General features: G+C 43.7%; 2 protein-coding genes across 2 annotated transcripts in view; both read right to left on the bottom strand.

The window, feature by feature from the left end:
• GAPDH (glyceraldehyde-3-phosphate dehydrogenase) overlaps positions 1 to 14,549 on the bottom strand; it is a 34,956-nt gene extending 20,407 nt beyond the window's left edge. Inside the window, exon 1 of the mRNA XM_030187888.1 lies at positions 14,543 to 14,549. The gene's annotated coding sequence lies outside the window, so the exon portion shown is untranslated. The remainder of the gene's footprint in view (positions 1 to 14,542) is intronic.
• NCAPD2 (non-SMC condensin I complex subunit D2) overlaps positions 8,094 to 20,209 on the bottom strand; it is a 30,048-nt gene continuing 17,932 nt past the window's right edge. The window contains exons 19-32 of the mRNA XM_030187889.1: positions 19,070 to 19,202; positions 18,847 to 18,931; positions 18,565 to 18,732; positions 17,512 to 17,732; positions 17,288 to 17,393; positions 14,426 to 14,549; positions 14,154 to 14,309; positions 12,902 to 13,079; positions 12,720 to 12,814; positions 12,496 to 12,576; positions 12,206 to 12,389; positions 11,873 to 11,996; positions 8,643 to 8,774; positions 8,094 to 8,431 (exon numbers count right to left, since the gene is read on the bottom strand). Of these exons, the coding sequence (XP_030043749.1) occupies positions 8,343 to 8,431; positions 8,643 to 8,774; positions 11,873 to 11,996; positions 12,206 to 12,389; positions 12,496 to 12,576; positions 12,720 to 12,814; positions 12,902 to 13,079; positions 14,154 to 14,309; positions 14,426 to 14,549; positions 17,288 to 17,393; positions 17,512 to 17,732; positions 18,565 to 18,732; positions 18,847 to 18,931; positions 19,070 to 19,202 (1,876 nt within the window). The 3' untranslated portion in view covers positions 8,094 to 8,342. The remainder of the gene's footprint in view (positions 8,432 to 8,642; positions 8,775 to 11,872; positions 11,997 to 12,205; positions 12,390 to 12,495; positions 12,577 to 12,719; positions 12,815 to 12,901; positions 13,080 to 14,153; positions 14,310 to 14,425; positions 14,550 to 17,287; positions 17,394 to 17,511; positions 17,733 to 18,564; positions 18,733 to 18,846; positions 18,932 to 19,069; positions 19,203 to 20,209) is intronic.

Here is a 20,209-nt window from a genome sequence, read left to right as displayed (position 1 = left end):
ATGACCCAGAATGAATAAAGAGGTAGGACCCGAGTCCCAAGTGAATCCTACTCAAGAGTGGTCTTGTGTTATTGGACTGAGAGGTAAATAAATTCCTAAAGAGAGAGGAATCATTTCCTCTGGTTGTTTAATTTAACTACACTGTGAAGGAAAAGATTCAGAGGTACCAGCACCTGACCACGATGGTTGCGAGAAGAAATGTGAGCAAGGACAACACAAGCACCCTTTTGCAAACCAGGAAACTGCTGCAGGAAAAATGCCAAGGAGATAAGAGAGAGAGCACCTGAACAGTGAGCCATCGGAAAATTTTTCTAGGTCTTTAGCCCTTTTTCTGGGGACAATAGGCTTGTCTTTATCTGCCTGCTGTTTATATATTGTGTTCTTCTGGGATTTGACCAATAACTGGGTGGGGTATTTTTTGTTACATTTGTACCCTGCGCTTTCCCACTCATGGCAGGCTCAATGCGGCTTACATGGGGCAATGGAGGGTTAAGTGACTTGCCCAGAGTTACAAGGAGCTGCCTGTGCCTGAAGTGTGAATCGAACTCAGTTCCTCAGTTCTCCAGGACCAAAGTCCACCACCCTAATCACTAGGCCACTGTTCATGGACTCCAAATTTTCCTGCCGATATAGAGCCCTGGCTAGGCTTGAAGGTATGTGAGATTTGTTTCTACCTGGGACTCTTTACCTGTGTGCTATAGATTGAAGAAAAAGGGGAAGTAGTACTTGAGTGTAAAGCACAGACACCTATAAATGATAAATTACATCTTACCTGCACATTTTCCTCTCTCGAGTCCCTCCAGACCAGTCCTGACGCATGGGTATACGCTCCCCCGCCAGCAGATGGAGACTAAGAACCACTGGCTTTATGACATCACATTATGGTATCATGTGCAGCCCATAACCAGCCAGTATTTCCTTAAAAGGCAGTAAAAAACAAACTTCCCTCTCTGAACCAAGGGACAATCAGATGACCACCACATAGAACTGGTCTGACTGCCAAAACTCTTTGGTTCTTTTCAGATAAAACATTCTCCCCATCCAACCTATGTAGACACCTCACATCAACTACTGTCTCTCAAAACACCAGGAAAGAAATGAATAGATTAATAAGGAACAATGACACTACATTTAGAGGGGTAGGAACCAGATGGATTACCAAAATGTGTATAACTCTGGACTTTGAGCATTGGGTTTTAATATACCAGTTTTTTTATTTGATGCTATAGACAGATTTATGTTTTTTTCCATAAACATTCTTGAGAGACTGTAAAGACTCCTGAGGCAGGCTGGTTGGCCAAAACATGGCCGCGTCGAGTCTTAAGCTACACAGTAAATTTGGACTCTTTCAGCATTGTCTAGAGACCATATCTGTGTCGTCTTTGCTGTGTCCTTTTTGAGTGTGTGAAGACTTGTGTTCTTCTGTGTTTTACATGGACTAGGAAGTATGACAGAGTGACACCAGTACTATGTCAACACTACCACGGGCTTCCATTCAATATCAATTCAAGTATAAAACTTTTCCTTAGTGCACCTTCGCACCGGCCCAGAAAGACTGATGGGTTGTGCATGCCTTCCAATGTCTCTCCATACTTGACTATAAAGCACTTCACCTGGTTCCTTACCTTACTTGGCTTCACTTCTGAGACCATATCATCCGGTTCATCACCTCCATTCTTCAGAATTACTACTTACTTTGCTATCTCTGTCTAAGGTTTATCTAGATTCTACCCAGTTCACAGCTTTCTTCTACTTAGCACTGGCCTTATGAAATTTAGTACATCTACCACTTAGAACTGATCTTTCTTTTGCAAATTCAAAATAGACCTGAAGACGTATTACTTTATGCTAGCATTTAACAAAGACTGAATCTACAGTGTTGGATCTTGGTCTTACCAGCGTGCCTGCCATGGATTTCCCTATCCCTTGAAATACTCTGCCTTATTTCTGTGTTTATTGCTAATTTAATTGGAGTTCCTTTCTAACTGTATAGGCAGTACAGCAAATACCTAATAAGTAAAATGTTTTCAGTCTTTCATGTTCATATTGTCTTTTATGTTAGTTTTTTTGTGTATTTTGTTTTAATTATTTTGAATTATATATGTTACCCTTTGTTATCCGACTAGAATTTTAGATAGTTCTGATTATGAACTTGTAAAATAAATAAAATAAACAAACCATTATTTTCACATTTTTCCTACTCATGGCAGGCTCAATGCGGCAGGCAATGGAGGGTTAAGTGACTTGCCCAGAGTCACAAGGAGCTGCCTGTGCCGGGAATCGAACTCAGTTCCTCGGTTCCCCAGGACCAAAGTCCACCACCCTAACCACTAGGCCACTCCTCCACATCCTGCAAAATATCTAAAATCTGAGATAGAAGACCTCAATGATACAACCTGCCATTCCAGGCACCATGACTTGAAAATCTACCATACCCTTATGCAAGCCAGAGGTTGATATCCTTGTGCTTCGCATGACACAACTGTAGTATCCCATTCCTTGAAACCTTGCCTCTCAAGAGCCATGCAGTAAGATAGAACAGAGATGTCCTGTATCTGTATTGGTCCCTGTACCAGATGACCTTCCACCCTGGACATTAGATATCTCCCACTTTCAAATCTCATTAGATCTCTGTGCCATGGTCTACTTGAGCTACCAGAATGATTACTCTGCCCAGTAAGGGTCACAGCTGAAACACATACAACAGTCCAGCTCACAGCCATACCTGCATGTCTATCCTGTTGCATGGCATTCTTTCATACAAATGAACACTTTCAGAACCTTTGTGTTCTTGACCGATCATCTGCAGTGTTTTTTTTTTTTTTTACATTTGTACCCCACGCCTTTTCCCACTCATGGCAGGCTCAATGCGGCAGGCAATGGAGAGTTAAGTGACTTGCCCAGAGTCACAAGGAGCTGCCTGTGCCGGGAATCGAACTCAGTTCCTCAGTTCCCCAGGACCAAAGTCCACCACCCTAACCACTAGGCCACTCCTCCACAGTGCTGCATAATGTGTGGAAAGACCTCCTCTCTAAGATGCCACTCTCCTAGGTTCAGAGTGTTTCTGCTTAGAAAGCCCACCTAGACATTTTCCACTAAGCAAACTCAGAAAGCATTTGTCCTGAGTTCTAATGAGGGAGTCTGTATAAAAGAATCACCTAGGAGGAGGGATTGGGGAGAAAGAATAGGGAAGGGGGAGGGAGGATCTGGGAGTTGTTTTAATGTTAGTGAAATGGTTATTGTTGGATGTTCTTGTTTATTTTTACTTAAACCCCCCCCCCCCACATTAAATAAAAGATCACCTAGTACAAAATTAGGGAAGGTAATTGAAGCCACTGATGGGATTAATTAATTTACACTCTGTCAGTTGTGGGGGGGGGGGGAGGGTTTTAATATAGAAGTTTTTTGGGGATGGAAAGACAAGCTGATCTTGAAGTCGGTGATCGAGGAGTTATATCCATATGCAGAGACTCCAAGGAAGATCGCTTTGTTGAAATGTCCCACAATGATGATTGTTGAACTGTATAAAAACATGAGAGAAGGGAGATATATCTTTAAGCTTAGATAGGGATAATGGACCTTGAAGGTTTTAGGAGGCTTCTGCATGTTGGAGTCCTGATCGAGTGGTAAGGGGGTAAGGAGTTTTTGTCAAATTGTTATTAATAAATAAACCTTGTTGAAAAGAACATTAAATATTAGGGAAGGGGGGGGGGGGACAAAAGTTAAAAGATTAATGAAGGGGTATAATATTTGACATTTATTGCAGTTAATGTTCGTTGATTGATTGTACTGGTACTTATAACATGCAAACATAATTTTTGTGCTTCATTAATAAAAACTGTTGAAACATAATTTACACTGTCAGCCAAGAATGAAGGTGGAAAACAGATAATTAAACAAATAGATTACGGGCATAGTTTAAGTGCAAATGAGGGCAGTTGTTATGAATAAATGGATGAGTTGAGAAGTGTACATGAGCTGAGTTGATGCCTTTTATATCATTTTGTCATCAGCACTGCCTCAGATGGGTTGATGAGATTGTGACAAGTGATTGGCCGGTGCCCATAGTGACCCACAGGAATGGTCTTGCAACATTTCTGAAGGATTGTCCCCAAATTCAGTTGCCAGTCAGTCTAGGGGTCGACCTGACCCAGGTCTTTGTCCATACACCAACCAAGATCACAAGTATTTTACTTCCGACGTGTAAGCGCTGGCAAATGCCAAAGCAAACTTCTTGCTTCACTGGAGCATTAACACTGCGCAGTTGTACTTAGTAGAACAGATCTGCGTTTTGGCAAACACTGCAACACACCAGTAATTGTGGCTGGGGCTTTTACCACTACTCAGTAGAGTATCTCAGACAGTGAGAAAGATGAGGTAGAAATTTCAGATACTGAAACAGTATTGAGACGTACGAAGGCTGTTCCTTCTCTGTTCGTGGATAATCTTGAAACTGAATACGCAGAATAATTCCAGGGAAGATACTGAAGAACACTTCCTCCTCACCATCCCTCAACCAAGTTTCGTTAAACACAGAAAAGACAATTTATGGTCTGTACGGATATCATATAGATCGGCATTTAGCAACGAATGGTGTAAAGTCAGTGGATGTGGTAACTTTTTTTTTTTTTTTTTAGTGCTAGTAGAAAAGAAATTAAGCAAAGAGGACAGATAATAAACTCACCCGAGGTGAAACAGTCCTTGGGGACCTCTGCGGGGACCGGTAACCCCAGAAAACAGGAATGGATGCAGACATCTTCCACAGTGATAAGAATCTTATCTAAACATTAAAAAAAATAGCCACCATACTTAAGTCTTAATGATTTTATTTATTCTTTTTAAATTAGCTTTTGTTTGCTGACTTGATCCCCAGATAGGGCACTCAAGCACCCCTTCCCAAACATAGAGGACAACCAAGACAAAGGCAGCCAACACCTCCACAGGCAAGCCTGCAATGGAGTGTGTGGGGAGGGGACCATCTGGATGTAGCACCTAAGCTAGAAGGAGCAACTCAGCCAGTCCTAGTGGCTTCCTTTTCTCAGGCTTTTTTTGTCCAAGAGGGAAAATCCCTCAGCATAAAGGCCTCCAGAGGGCCTACCAGACCAGATCCAGGCTGCACAGGATAACTCACCTACTATCTGGTATTGACTGCTAGAGTATTCTGGGCTCCACAGTATACTTAATAGGTGATGTCATAAAGCCCGTCATGAACAATGTGGTTCTGTGCCTCCATCTGCTGGCAGGAGAGCATATTCCCATGTATCTGGACTGGTCTGAAGAAACTGTTTGGCACAGGGCTCACCCTCAGTCTCACCAAGTATAGCACCCATTACACTTTCAAAAGAAAAAGATTCTCTATATGTTGTTCTTGAACTAACCGATGCCTGCTTAAATGTACATTAGAACTAGTCTTGGAATTAGTTTCTGATCTGAGTCTAAAGTCCAAGTGAGTTAAGTTCATTGACATCATCGCACCTCATCATGAAGTGATGAATGGAGCACCAATCTCACTTCTTATCAGATTCCCAAAAATAAAAACCTACTGCACAGAATTTAAATGTATTAAACCACCTCTCAAACCCATGTAGTCAGCACCCCTAAAGTCTGTTTCCAGAAAGATTCTTCCTAACAATTACATCAGCAATCAGAATAAGAATTACAGGCACTAGTTTTTTTTACTCAGCAAATAGTTAAGCTCTGAAACTCTTTGCTGGAGGTTGTATTAACAGTGTTAGTGTTTCTGGGTTTAAAAAAGGTTTGCCCCTATTTGACTGACTGTACATTTGTCCTTTAGATTGTAAGCTCTTTGAGCAGGGACCGTCCTTCTATGTTTAAATTGTACAGCGCTGCGTAACCCTAGTAGCGCTTTAGAAATGCTAGTTAGTAGTAGTAGTAGTAGTTCATTATTCACCATATACCCAAGTTACTAAAATAAGATTCTGTTCAGAAATAATCCAGAATTTTACCAAGATTAGTTGGTTGGTATGAAATTCTGAAACTGTCTATCCCAAACCACATCCTGTAATGACTGAAGAGATTCTCCATAGTTTAAGATTACAAATGCACATATGCACAGAGTACAACTCCACAGAAAGACTTCCCAAGTATTTTTTTTCCCTTTGAAAAAGGGCTCTCTTCTAAATGAGCACGACCACACCTGTATGGCAATCGAAAGCCACTTCAGATCACTTATGGTTCTCTGGAAAAGTGGCTACTCGGTCCTCTATATATACCTTCACAAAGCATTACCGTTTGGACCAGGAATCAAAATCATACAGTGCTTTTGGTCATCCCTCAAAGTTATTTTATTCATACATCTAACTTCCCATCCATTCTGCAATGTCATTCCCAAGTGACACTTCGAAACTATAGTTAAATAATCGTATCACTGCATAACGCCCTCCGCTTGTGTGGTTGAAGAAAGCAGGGTTCTCATGAGACAGCAGGATAAATCAGCCACAGATGTTCTCAACCTTCACAAACAAGATAGGTTCAAGCCTGAGGCAGTTTGAGGCTAGTGGTAACATGGTAATACAATCCATTTTGGGCCACAGGATGGCCACTTGTGTGGCTGATTCATTCTGCTGGTTTTACATGTATCCATCTGACATCTGTGTGCAGCTCTGACGAACCACCACTCTTCCTCTGTCCACGCAGCATTCACTCTCCACACGTTCCAGTTAGGAGCCACTCTTTCCGTCCATGCAACATTCAGTCTTTACACATATCAGTGAGGATCAACTCTTCCCATCCATGCAGCATGGTAAAATTAGGTCTTACCTGCTAATTCCTTTAGTCCTTCCAGAGTGATGGGTTATGAACTTCCATCAGTAGACAGAGACTGAGGAACACTGACTTCTAAGTAAGCCTATAAGTGAGCTATGCAGTACGCCTGGGAGTCAGCTGCCAAATAGCCAAGCAGCTCACTCAAAGAATCCAGACCTAAACAAACCACCCCTCTCAGTGCTGAATCTCTGCTACCAGAGCAGAGACTTACAAAATAATACCAGTTCCCACTGAAGAAGGGCCTGGTACCACTACAGAACTGCTTCGCTCTACCAAGGACGACTGTCCTGATGTGCAGACCCACAGCTAGATCAAAATTTGCATACTCCTGCTGGATCCAGGCCCATCCCTTGGCAAACAGCACACCACTTCAAGCTGCTACAACCATGTGGCTCAAGCCATGAACAGCAAGGGACACCCCCCCCCCCCCCCTTGATAAGGCCACCCCAAAAGAGCTGTGCTCTGAGAAGCAAACGGGCACTGCAAGGGAGACAGGGAGCTGAAAGGGTTTAGCCCACTAATAGTTTTCAGCCTCCCCCCCCCCCCCCAAACTAAAAGCAAACCCCGCAGGCACTCAAGGCTGTCTGCTGTGGTGGTCAGCAGAGGTACTCCAACCCTTAATAGGGGCAGTGAAGGGGGTAAGGGTCCCAGCCTCCCAGGTGTAATACCCTCAGGATGAATGAGACCTCCAGTGGCCTCTGTCCGACTCCATCAGCCTGTGCCAGTCTGGAGCGACGACGCTATGAGGATCCACAGTTTCCCTGTCCTTGCAGTATTTACACTTTATATGAACCGGTGTCACGTTTGCACAAGACTCCAATGAAGATCTACTCTTCAATTCTCTGTGCTGCATTTAATACTTTATTGGATGTGGGGGTGGGGGGGGGGGGGGTGTCTTCTGCTGCTTATGGCTATTTCTTAGACTGACAGACCTGTGATAAGTTGCTTTCAAAACATTTACGAACACTGATCTTGTTTCCTCAGGAGAGAAGCAGAGAAATGCCTGCTGGACTATTTTACAATCCTGTCGTCACACCTGTCTCTTGGAAGCTTAGAAACAGGGTCTGTACCACCCCCTGTACCTCAGAACTCAAAGATGGACAAACTGAACACACTTGATCCAGTACAACAGTGAGAGAATGCACAGGTCATAAGCCTGAAGAAAACATTGAGCAAGGCAAATAGTGACACTGTGTGTGTGGAGTGTACACAGGCCAGGAGCCAGCAACCCTGCTGCTCCTCCTTATTCCTTAGCAGCAACAACACTTCCCTTCATTTTTGAATAATATTAGAAAACAGACTTTTGTAAAATCTCCGAAGTAACTTTACTTACATTCATATTAAAATAAAATAGTAATAAAACAAGGATATACACGGTATGTGATGGACCCCATCAATCCCAACTCTCACCCCTCTGCTTTCTCACGATACGATAAAAAGAGGAAGCTGAGAAAAAGTACAGAATGGGTCATCATTATTTAAACGAATAAAATTCCTCCAAAACCAGATTTAAAAAAAAAACAGAACAAGGCGGCTTTCCTGGAGGCCGTCTAATGTTATTTCTTGCGAGCTGTTCTTGCAGACGTGCGACGGATTGGTGTGGTATTCTTTGGGGTTTCATTTTCACTCATCTCTGCCTCCAGGTCTGTGGAAAGACAAACCAACCAATAGGAAAAACATCTCAATGTTATCAAGGAAAGAACAAAAGTGGACAACAGGGAGACACTGTGGAAAAAGTGGTATATTCTCTCACATGCTAAGTGCTGCAATTGGGCACTCTTTCTCTCCTCCCCCCCCCCCCCCCCCCCCCCCCCAAAGACAAAACACTAGTCTTGAGTGCTGTGGACATTCAGTACCTTCCTCCTCCTCATCACTGGAGAAAGTCATCACCACTTGCTTGCGACTGGGCCGTTTCCGCTGTGACATCCTTGGTGTTACAAAGTTACTGTCACTTCCGCTGTTCATCACAGACAGGGGCCGACGTTTTTCTGAGATAGTGCAAGGAGCAAGAGACACCGGTCAGGAGGTCCAGACAGGCACGTACAGTGCCTTGTAGAAGTTTTCACACCCTTACAAAAGGGATGGGCAACCATGGTCTTCGAAGGCCACAACCCAGTCTACTTTTAAAGATTTCCACAATGTATACATATGAAATCTACTTGTATACAATAGAAACAGTGCATACACAATCTCATTCATTGTGAAATCCTGAAAACTCGACTGGGTTGTGGCTCGTGAGGATCATGCTTGCCTACGCCTGCCTTAAAGGTTGCCTGTCCCTTCTTGATGCCCCCAAAGTGGGCAAACAACCTATCTGATCTATGATACCAACTGGTGACCTCATGAACACTCAATGGACACCTACCAAACACATGTTTGTCCCTGAAATCTTCTATGCAATAGGAAGGAAATGCTAGCACATGATTTATATGAAACAAAGATACCACCTCTGGAAAGAAAAGAGAACTATTCTGATAAATTTCAGAAAATTATTTAAGTCCATCCTGTTCAAGAAGGCTTATTCTCCAGGTTCAACATAATTTTGATTAACTCCTAGTTAAGATTCATGGACACTAATTATCTTTATTATCTTCTTCATATTGTGGTTTAAATGATGTTTACTATCTTACTTTTACACCGTTTAATTGTGCTTTTCTGTACAGTAGCCTTCCTATAGATTTGTGTAAGCCACATTGAGCCTGCAACTAGCGGGAAAATGTGGGGTACAAATGTATTAAATAAATAAATAAATCCTGGCCTCTGTAAAATGGAGGAATGGCTCTCTATAAGAGCGCCTGCAATTCTCTTCTACATGCTGAAGAAACTGCTAAGAGGAAAACTGTCTTTAAGGTAAGATCCTTCTTCAGCAGTTCAAAAGGTAGGCGCCCCAATGCCCTGAGCACCAAATTCAGACTTCTTTCAGGACAGGTGTGTACAGGAGGATGAAGACGATTCATCTCCTTAGAAAATGAACCAGCAGCTAAGGAGGTTCTCTCTAAAGCACATGGAAAAAAATATGCACATTCTATGGACAGGAAAGGCCTTGTTCAGCTTTCTTTCACCATCAAGAAACAGATTCTCTACACTGCTACACTTTGCCAGACTCTCCTCCAAGATATTCAGCACCAAAAGGATCAGATATATAAACTACTGTAGCATCCTTGTGTGGGAGGGGTTCTGAGACCAGACAGGTCTCCTGCCTGCTTCTCCTGCTGCACCTGTCTCATCAAACCCTTTTCTGGGACATCCTAGGTCTCTTGGTGGAAGAGAGTCCTCCTTGGGCTGCCAGTCCAAACAGTAGACTCCCCAACAAGGTCACCTGCTACCAGAACCTTCTTAAAGCATAAGACTGAGGGAAGGAACCATTATGTATTGATTTCAGTACATTTATACCCCGCCTTTTGCCATAGTGTTACAGCCCTATGAGTACACAGGAGGGAGCATTCGCAAATGTTAAGAGTTTGGCTGATTCTATCCTGCTAGTCCACAGGGAAACAGCTTGATTCTTCACCAAAAAATATTTGCTTCTGCTCAGCTACCGTGACTGGATATAGTTGGGCTCTAACTTACTATGGACCTTCTTAAGGCAGGACTTTGTTTCTTATTCTTACTTTCTTAATATTTCTATAATTGTTCTGTCACATTGAAAGTGAAGCATATGTTATGTAGATCAGTAAAACACACTACACATTTTTAATGTCAACGTCAATTCACGTTTCCCCTGAATAGGGGTCAACTTGGTGTACAGTTAAACATTAATATGAGGCATAGACAAACAGTAAGAACTTCACGAATTGATTCAGCATAATTAATCAAGAGGAAATAGACCTTCGTCCAGAAAGGTGGGGTTTCTTATGGAATTTCAAATAGTTGTGCTCTACTCAAATAGCAAATGGTAGAAAATTCCTTTCAGGAATAACAATGACCGAGAAAATAGGGTTTATTATTCTCAGAAAATGTATTTTACTAAAAGATGAGGGATAAAGAATCTTATCCCACAACCTAGAGGACTGCTCAAATAGGTTTTTAGAATCATATTTATTAACAGTTGAGCAGTGGAGCCATAGTTGTTACGGTGTAATAAGTGCCCTGAACAAAATATGTTTGGCTATTGGAAGCAGGTCATGAACCATAAAATAACTTTACAACAGTAACTGAGAATTATGAAGAACTTTGCTTCTGTAAGATAGAATTTACTAGAATATGCTGGAATATGTTAGAATATGCTGACTTTGTACTTCCAATACTAGCCTATGAGAGAAAAGGGTATAAAAGGAGACTCATGGACAGAGGCAATCAGAGAGCTAATGTCAGAGGTCACGTCTCATGAGAGAATTAATTATATTACGTATTCTAATTGTAGTCCTGATTGGTAAGTGTAATAAACAATTACTGATTATTCTCGTATTACTAAAGCCTTCTGTGTCTTTCTGTCTCTCCACCTGGTGGCGTTAGGACCATAATCCCTGGAGTGCTGGACATTCCAGGTTACAGATAACTAGTACCTTTATACCTGGGAGAGGGCAGAAAGATAAACACAGTGTAGTAGCCTTGCCATTAATACAAAAAAAGAAATCAATCTCAAAGCAGTTTTCTGTAGCTGAAGCTTTTTAACATATCTAGAACTTAACCCTAGAAAAAGCACATTGCAGTAGTTCAGATGAGGCAAAATCCATCATCTGGACGAAAAGCCTCCAGAGTAAAAAATGAACATATCAGCCCTCAGCTGTCTCAATTTAAATAATGTTTTCTTCCATGAGTTATTAACCTGAGGGCAGTAGAATATAAAAATGTACAATGTTTAACTGGAGTGGAGGAGTGGCCTAGTGGTGGACTTTGATCCTGGGGAACTGAGTTCGATTCGCGGCACAGGCAGCTCCTTGTGACTCTGGGCAAGTCACTTAACCCTCCATTGCCTGCCGCATTGAGCCTGCCATGAGTGGGAAAGCGCAGGGTACAAATGTAACAAAAAATCAAAAATTAAAAAATTAATTTTTGTAATATATTGAACATAGACAAAGATCATGGCGCCCCCCCCCTTCCCTCCCTCTACCCTGCCGGTCCACTCCCCCCCCCCCCTTCTCACCTGCTATGCATTTCTTTCTCTTCTCTGAAGGGCCTGTGGGTAGCAGTTCAGCAGGTTGTTCCACGTCCTTCAATCCTCGGTTATGGAAAGCTGAGATTTTCTGCTCAAACTCATCAATTAGAGCCTGAAGAAGAGAGAACAATGGTAAGAAATGAAAAACTGGTTAGAGAAAACTACTGTACCAAAAATCTCTCTCTCTCAGTAGCATAAGCAGCAGCTCATTTTAATTTATTAACTAGCTCACTGTGCCAGATCACTGCAAAGACCATACCCACAGCATGCCAGACACTCTGCCCTTCATCCCCTCCCTTTCCCGTCCCTACCCCCCCTCACCTTGAGCTCAGGCTTGGCCCCCCGGCGTATCCTGCCTACAACGGTGTTGAATGAGCTGTAGACCCCCTCTTCACTCAGCTTATCCCCAAAGCAGTCAAAGCTCTCCTGCATCTTATGTAAGCCACGTTCAGAGATAGGCAGGAGGGTGAGGCAGTATGCAAGATCACGCCACTGTCGCTCTGTCCTACAGGGAGAATTAATTGGACCACACACACACAAATTTATCAGACCAATCAGGTTTTATGTCGAGAGAAGCCCCAAGAACAGGAAAAAGGTGCAGTATTACAAACCTGGCACTTCGGAACCTCTGACAAAGCTTCTCCACCAGATTCTCGGTTTGCTTCTCCTTTGTGATGTATGACAACAGCTGCCTGTGGGAGGAAAGAATTTCAGCATCCCCTACCTCATGAAAGCCTTTGCCCCCTACCACTAATTTTTATAGCGCTACAAGACCTACACAGCGCAGTACACAAGCATGTCAAGAGAGTCTCTGCTCAGAGCTTGCAATCCCCACCTCATAATAGTCTGGAATACATCTTCTCCCACACCACACTCTGGGTCTGACAGACGGCTTATGATATCTGGCAGCAGATTGTAGACGGTGTTTCCCTGTAGACAGAGCCAACGGCAGGATCAGTGACTGTCCCTTTCTCAGGTCCCTTGCAAATCTATGCATGGTCCTTCCTAACTATGTACCTTATTGGCGAGCTCATTTACAAAGTTGCGTGCCAGCCTTGCAATCTCTTCATCAGAATCACTGACCAAAATGGCCATCTCGCTGACCTGACCTTTCACCTTTACCAAATCTTTAAGAATAAGATGTGTCATCACCAGGATGGCAGTCTTCCTGACAGTTTGAGAAGGGTCCCGCAACCTGTGGGAGAGAAGCTGGACATTAAATGAGAGACTCCCTTCAGGTTCACCTGTAATGGAAGAGTCGGGGGGGGGGGGGGGGGGGTATCTGCCGGGAATGCATGTATTATTACTACCAATACTAATTTCTATGCTGCTAATAGACACATACAGCTCTGCATGCAAACACAGATTAAATCCCTGCTTGACAGCGCTTACAATCTATTCAAGACAAAGAGGACAAATAAGAGATTAGAGAGTTTAATTTATTATGGGAATGATTAAAACATGGGGCTCGTTTTCAAAGCACTTAGACTTACAAAGTTCCATAGGTTACTTCGAAAATAGGCCTCCATGGGTATTGAACAGCTGAATAAGGGGTTAATATTTAAAGAAGGTGGGTTTTTAGCCTGGATTTGAATAAGGTCAGAGATGGGCTCAGGAAGTCTATTCAGGGTCAGATTTACACAGCCTATAAAGGGGCTCCGTGTCTCACTTCCTTCCTCTCCTCATACTCCTTTGGATTCACCTTTACGGTTTATTTGTACATTTGCTATACCACTTAACTTGCCAAAAACAAGTCAAAGCAGTGTACAACCTAAATTAAATTAAAAGTAAACAGGAAAGAAAGTCCATTAATGATAGAAGAGAGTCAAGCATACAAAAATCACACACATTTCAGCATCTTTTGGTTCTAATGTCCAGACCTCCACCAGTCATGCAAAAGCAGCATTGAAATAGAAGGTTTTCACAAGAGTCCAAAAGACTTTACAAGGATAAGGATAAATTATAGGGAGCAATTAAATGAAACACCCTATTCCTAGTAGATTTCCATTTTTCTTAACAGGGACCAGAAGAACTAATTTGTGATTGCTCAGGGAATGTAAAACACGGAAAAGCATGTAAGGAATTAAGTCAAGAAAAGTAAGCAGGGTTATCAGAGTAAGGTGGGGAGTGGGGGGAAGCCCTATGTCAGACTTCACTCCTGCCGTACATGTACGTGTGGAGATTGCACCAGACAAGTCTGAATGTGTACAAGAGTTGAGAGTGAGGGCACATGTCATTCTCTCCCCATGCAGTTTCCCCCAAGGCTCACCTAGCATAGAGATGTGATGTCCATGGCTCAATCACATTAGGGAAGCGCATGGACAGATCTCCAACAGCAATCATGATGTTAGAGCGAAGAGAAGGATGTGGAGACTTCTCCAACATGGTGAAAAGGAGACGTAGGTGAGAGTCACAGAAATCAGAACTAGGGATAAAATAAAAGTTAAAATCAGACAGAAGGCCTATCACACAGCGCTGCAAAGGAAAAACAATCTGAAATCCGAGTGGTCACAAAGACACAAAAATAATGCTGCTCCTTACCTTATCATCATGAATTTTGCAAGTGCAAGAGCTGCCATAGTGAGCAGAGTAGGGTCAGTGAATCGGCCAGGATTACTGCACACCTTCAGAACCAGGGGCACAAAGGCTGAGAAATACTGCTGGGCTGAGAGAATATAAAATCACAAATCAGTGTCATACCACAAGTTTCACCCCATCCATGATCTACAGCCCCCTACCCTTTCCCTGTATTGAATGTAATCCAAAAGCCAGACACAGAAGGAACATTATTTCACAAATTGCTGACAGAAGCGTAACGCAGGGGCAGGACATGTCTATTACATGACTGGAGAAAAGCCATGCAAGTGCACTAAACTTGCTGAAAGTTTTTTTTTTTTTTTGGGGGGGGAATGGGTACAGCACACCAAAATCCACTTCTTCTGTCCAATGTACCACCTTATCCACACTCGTCTCATGTGCACACTGGAACAACCTTTTTACCTGGGTCCCTCCCCACTGGATCCCCGCTCCTGTGCACCTCTCTAGTCTAAACTATGCAACCGCTTCCTCCCACTCTCCTCTACACAGGAAGTGAAATGTTCTTGAGACGACCACCTTCAGGATGGAAAAGGGAACCAACCACAATACATAAGTAATGCCATACTGGGAAAAGACCAAAGGCCCATCACGCCCAGGATCCTGTCCCCGACAGCAGCCAATCCAGGTCAAGGGCACCTGGCAGCTTCCCAAACGTACAAATATTCTATACATGTTATTCCTGAAATTGTGGATTTTTCCCAAGTCCATTTAATAGCGGTCTATGGACTTGACCTTTAGGAAACCGTCCAACCCCTTTTTAAACTCTGCCAAGCTAACCGCCTTCACCACGTTCTCCGGCAACAAATTCCAGAGTTTAATTACGCGTTGGGTGAAGAAAACTTCTGTCCTATTTGTTTTAAATGTACTACACTGTAGTTTCATCGCATGCCCACTAGTACTAGTATTATTTTTGGAAAGCGTGAACAGATGCTTCACATCCACCTGTTCCACTCCACTCATTATTTTATATACCTCTATCATGTCTCCCCTCAGCCGTCTCTTCTCCAAGCTGAAAAGCCCTAGCCTCCTTAGTCTTTCTTCATAGGGAAGTCGTCCCATCCCCGCTATCATTTTAGTCGCCCTTCGCTGCACCTTTTCCAATTCCATTATATCTTTCTTGAGATGCGGCAACCAGAATGGAACACAATACTCAAGGTGGGGTCGCACCATGGAGCGATACAACGGCATTATAACATCCTCACACCTGTTTTCCATACCTTTCCTAATACCCAACATTCTATTCGCTTTCCTAGCCGCAGCAGCACACTGAGCAGAAGGTTTCAGTGTATTATCGACGACGACACCCAGATTCCTTTTCTTGGTCCGTAACTCCTAACGTGGAACCTTGCATGACGTAGCTATAATTCGGGTTCTTTTTTCCCGCATGCATCACCTTACACTTGCTCACATTAAATGTCATCTGCCATTTAGCCGCCCAGTCTCTTAAGGTCCTTCTGTAATTTTTCACAATCTTCTCGCGAATTAACGACTTTGAATCAAACTTCGTGTCATCAGCAAATTTAATTACCTCGCTAGTTACTCCCATCTCTAAATCATTTATAAATATATTAAAGAGCAGCGGTCCTAGCACTGACCCCTGAGGAACCCCACTAACTACCCTTCTCCATTGTGAATACTGCCCATTTAACCCCATTCTCTGTTTCCTATCCTTCAACCAGTTTTTAATCCACAATAGGACATTTCCTCCTATCCCATGACCCTCCAATTTCCTCTGTAGCCTTTCATGAGGTACCTTGTCAAACGCCTTTTGAAAATCCAGTACTACTTTCTCTTTCAAAAAGAACAAGACAGACTCCCTGCAAAAACAGGGGATGCAGCTGAGATCCCCATAGTTGAACAAATAGCCACAAGAGACAGTTTTTAAGGTTACATCCTTCACCGAGGCCTCCCCCCACGGCTCAAAGGCCGACAACATGAATCAGATGCAAATTCTAAGGGAGAACCACCAGATGCCTTGGAGGTTTCATACCTCTCAGAAACAAACCGCATCCAGATGACAGGCTATCGCTCCCAGGGGACCCGCAGGGCTGAAGAGAGCAAGGCAGCCCCAGGGCCAATTCCTCCTGTGGCTCCTGAAGGCAGACCCTCAATCTGTCCTACCATACACACCCGTGGCAGCAGCGGGGGTGGGGGGAGACCAACTCCACTCAGGAAGCATCGTAGATAGTGGTGGTTCTTGACAAAACTGGGTCCCCTGGAATCTCTAATGCCAGCTCTACTTCTAATTGCATAGTCATTTCTGTGCTGAAGAGCTCTGGGGTATCTCCCACCTCAGGTCAAGTCTGCAGCAGCAGAGTACAGGACTCTTGTGTTGACCCTTTTATTTAATTAACTTTCTCCTGCTTCCTGCTATAGAAGGCACTGAACTGAGGAGTAAAACTGAGGAACAGAATACTCCCCATCCAGTGGACAATGGTGAGGGCTGAGGGGGAGAACTCAGCCACCAAGGTGTAGGCCAACGGGGTGGAACCAACCCCTGCCTATTCTTCCTTTTCATATATAAATCTCTGTCTCTTGGGGATTGCCTCCACTTCCTTCCTTTACCTATGGGGAAAAATTAACCTCTAGACAAGACCTTCTTCGACCACTTTTTAGACTGCACAGAATAGGACGTCTACCAGACTGAGAAATACTTGCTGGTTTGGGCTGCACAGGATACTTATGGGATCACTTTGAAGCCAATGGTTCTCAGTCTCTATTTGCTGGTAGGAGTGCGTATACCCACTCATTTGGCGTGGTCTGGAGGGTGAAGGGAGAGAGCAGGTTTCTGCCATTAACACTCACAATCTAAGAGCTCTGTCTCACAGATCTTGCGAATAAGTTCAGCCTCTGTGTCATCAGCAGAGGCCCCCACCAGCCCCAGTTCTTCGTCCATGGTGCTCTCATTCCCCTGTAAAAGGCAAAGCTCATATCAGCAGAGGCTGGGCCAATCCCCAATGTACCAGCTACTCCTGTACAAGCCACACTGCTTCTGCTCTCTAAGGTATCTGTATTCTCTGCCTCTTCACCTTGGTTTTGCTCTGCTTCCCTGCAGAATCCTTGGCCTCTTGTTCTTCTTTCAAGACCCGCCGTCTGCGGAGCTCAGAACCAACAGAGCGCTCCAAGTGTATCAGCTGCTGCAGTGCCGTGGTCCCTGCCAGAGACAACAGGTGAACTAGCAGGAATGAGGGTAAAACAGGGCCCAGCTCTGATGGAGCTCCAGGTGCAGGGGCTCTGGTCTCTGGCAAATCTGGGGAGAGAGAGAGAGAGAGAAAAAAGAAAGTCCTGGAGTTAGACACACAGCCCAAGGAGAAAACGCTAAGAGTCATGAAAGGAGATGGTAGGCAGAAGCGATTAAGCAGCAGATCTCACCCGTCGTTAACAGGCCTTCCCCTGCATGGTTGGCAAGAAGAAGAGGGAGGGATGTTGGGGGGATCGGGGGGGAGGGAAGGATGAATAACAGGGAGGATAAGACGCATTAGAGTATGAATGAACGGATGATGTGGTCACTAGTTACACCCGTATGTGTGAGTACATTTGTTGTACCACTACGGGTATACGATCCAGGTTTATAGACACTTATGTTAACAGTTAATGTTAAGCTTTAGAGAGGGAGCCACCAGAACAAGGGCTCCTTCTCAGACAAGATGTTGTAAATTAGTTTCCAGTGTTGTACCTAGATTAGGAGGGTTGGGAATGATACAGACTACAACATTATATGCAAATGAACAATGAATACCTATATTTATCCCTTGTTAAATTGGCAACACACACAGGGATCTGAGGGGAGGGGAGAAGTAGGGAAGGGGGGGGAAGAAAATTATAAATAAACAACAACTCGGAAGCCAGATTGATGTATTTTATTTTGTTGTACAAAGAATTGAATGACTACGTATATTAATATGACTTTTCAATAAAATGTTGAAACATAAGCAGCAGATCTCCCACCTTCCAAGTAAATACACCATAACATTACTCCTTATAAGTAGCCAATCCTCCAGGCTGTTATAATTGCTCATGTGCCTTCTCTACCTCTCCCCAGGCTCTTTGCACCTAACTCTTCCTGTGTTCTCGCCTCTCACCTTCTCCTTCCAGGCTTTGTGTTTGGCTGCTCAGCTGCTCGTGTACCCGATGGCTGCAGCGCTGCAGGATATGTGCAGAGATTCTCTCCGGCTCCTCAGCCAACTGATAGATAAGGGAGAGAGCGGTCTCTGTAAATAAGACCCAGTAAAGCACTGGCTGGCCAATACCTGCACGAGACAATGAAGAATTCCTGATCACTAGAGGTAAAACGGCAACGTAAGCAGGTGTAATTCCAAGTAAAGGAATATTAATTCTGTACCCCAGAGTGTCCTGCTTCTTACCTTCTACGATAGCATCTGTCAGTCTCTCAAACAGTATGTGATCACTGGCCAGACGAAAGGGAGAGTCCTTTTCACTCATTGCAGGCTGCAACAAATCAATATAGGTAATTAACCTAACAGTACCTGCCTGTCATCTATCACTGCTCTAGTGCCCCCTAGCACAAAGGGCAAGTACCACAGGCTTCCCTGGCTGATGAACAGAGGTGGTTCCTTCCCTTCTCACCTTCTTGCCGTCTGTGATTTTAAGGATACAGTTGCACACCTCACATGCGAGCTGGTAATCCTCCTGCACCCTCTCTCCTAGGCCCACTGACACCAGAGTGTCCAAGTTACTGCCCACAATCTCCGGCCGCCCTCTGTCAACCCAAACAAAATGGAGAAGTGGATGAGTCTTGATTACAAAGCAAAGCACCAGACCCCTTGCTTAATGGAGGCAAAGTAACAGTCATAACAGTTACCACATTAGATTAGACCAAAGAACCAGCATCCTATTTGCAACAGTGGCCAATCCAGGTCACAAGCACCTGGCAGGATGCCAAAAAAGTAGCTAGATCATTGTTCTTCAATGGTGGCCCCCCTGGAGACCTTTGGGGAAGCCCTCATCGCTGTTTTTTCTATTCTCTGCCTCACTTCTCAAGCTCATGACAAATCAGAAAGCAGTTGTGGGGGGGGGGAAGAGAACAGCATGCTTGAACGACAAGGCATTTTCTCAATAGACAAAGAGAATGCATTTCAGAAATGACTACATCCTTGAGAGATGCCTCCAAATGAAAAGCCTGGTGGGGGATGGATGTCATTGAAACACACTGGTCAGCAGTGTCACAACCCTGCATAGGAAGATATTTGATGGCTCCGCTTGAGCTCATTTGGATTCAAAGTGGCCTCAGCTTAAAAATTAGTGAAGACCACCGAGCTAGATTCTACTTACTCCCAAGGATAAGCAGTGGCTCTTTCAAGATCTATTTTAATAAACGTTTATGGACTTTTCACCCAAGAATTTGTCTAAATCTTTTACAAACCCAGCTACAGTACTTAATTACGACATTAGAACACAAGTGTTGCCATACTGGGACAATCCAAAGCCCAGTATTCTGTTTCCAACAATGGCCAATCCAGGTCCTCAGTACCTGGTAAGATCCCAAAAGATCTCCGTTAAGAGATATACTGACTAGCTAGGAAGACTGATGTCCGCTAGACAATGTACAAATCAGTGCTATCTCCACCTACTAGGAGATGGACACAACCCACATGTGACTGGATTCATCTGCTGCGACTAAAGGAAAGAAATTATCAATTATGAAAGTTTTCCTTTTTGAAATGCTGTAACCAAAATTGCACACAATGTTCAAGGTGCAGTCTCACC

The sequence above is a fragment of the Microcaecilia unicolor genome, chromosome 14, assembly GCF_901765095.1.
Source record: "Microcaecilia unicolor chromosome 14, aMicUni1.1, whole genome shotgun sequence".
NCBI classification, from domain to species: Eukaryota; Metazoa; Chordata; class Amphibia; order Gymnophiona; family Siphonopidae; genus Microcaecilia; species Microcaecilia unicolor.
This window is presented reverse-complemented; position numbering and strand designations above follow the sequence as displayed.